General features: G+C 38.5%; 1 protein-coding gene across 1 annotated transcript in view; it reads right to left on the bottom strand.

The window, feature by feature from the left end:
- The window catches only part of SLC9C2 (solute carrier family 9, member C2 (putative)), a 60,528-nt gene that overhangs the window by 32,086 nt on the left and 27,194 nt on the right, over window positions 1–1,248 (bottom strand). Inside the window, exon 9 of the mRNA XM_012728915.1 lies at window positions 261–429. Coding sequence (XP_012584369.1) covers window positions 261–429 — 169 coding nt within the window. The remainder of the gene's footprint in view (window positions 1–260; window positions 430–1,248) is intronic.

Raw genomic sequence — 1,248 nt, forward strand, 5'->3', positions numbered from 1 at the left:
GCCCGCTGCTCCCCTCAGCAGTGTACTTCGTTGATCTGCCTGTTCTGCTCCCCACTCTGTCTTTGGTGAATCCTTTCACTAACCCTGCCCCTCTGTACCCCAGTTCTGTATGCACAAATAAATAAATCTTTTTCAAAAAGTGCAATTTAAAAGCCTAATTTGGAAAAATGGTTAACTTTATCAATGTGTGCACTGGCAAGTGCTGCAAAATAATTTAAAATGTATAAATATGATTAGTCATGAGACATGATTTTTCCTACCTTTTGTGGTGACTCCATTCTTTGTCCAGACAAGTTATAAACATCAGGAGCCAAGAGTAAGCTAAAACTTCCTTTAATTCCAGACCATGCTATAATAATTGCCCATTTCCAATTGTATGCATAACTGGAATGCATCAGAATAGGGCTCACTAACACAACAGTACACAACCTGTGGAGAATCATTTTTTTTTTTTAATCATCCCTTCGGTATTAGTACTAGTCATGGTTGAAATAGTGTAATAGATACTAAATTTCATGTGAAAATTTTCAGGAAAGAGAAGACAATCTAGTTTATTGATAGTTCAAACATTCTGGAACTTAACAAATCTACTGTCTGAATTTTGCATAAATTATTCAAACCTTGAAATATATACTAGAAATTCTGCACAGACATAAGGAATTATCATTAACACCAGTGTATACTATTTAGATTTGGATAGTAAATTCTTTCAGGGGCACTTCTTCAAATAACACTGACTAGGTCATGTATTCCCTGCAAGAATACATTCAGAAATTTGGTAGGGAAGTCATGTAGGTAATGGTCAAAAAGTTAAATTATTGCAGATACAGTAATAAATTTAGTTCAACCAAATTTCTCTTGAAATCCCGTAAGAATCATTCACTGGGTCCTCTGTGGTGGCATGTTTTTAAAGCGCTGCAAAGCTAGACATAATCGCTTCAGCGCAAGTTCAATCCCTGGCCAGGGACCTCACCCACATGGCATGGCAGACCTCTCCTCCTGTCCGGCTCGCTGCTCCCCTCAGCATTGTACTTCGTCAGTCGGCCTGTTCTGCTCCCCACTCTGTCTCTGGTGAATCCTCTCCCCGCCCCTGTATCTCTGGCCCATACCCCAGTTCTGTATGCATAAATAAATAAATCTTAAAAAAAAAATTTATAAAACTGGGAAGCTACATGCAAAAAAATGAAACTAGATCACTGCCTCACTCCAGTCACAAAAATCAACTCGAAGTGGATTAAAGACCTAGAC

The sequence above is a fragment of the Condylura cristata genome, unplaced genomic scaffold, assembly GCF_000260355.1.
Source record: "Condylura cristata isolate star-nosed mole 26May11 unplaced genomic scaffold, ConCri1.0 scaffold00024, whole genome shotgun sequence".
In the NCBI taxonomy this organism is placed as follows: domain Eukaryota; kingdom Metazoa; phylum Chordata; class Mammalia; order Eulipotyphla; family Talpidae; genus Condylura; species Condylura cristata.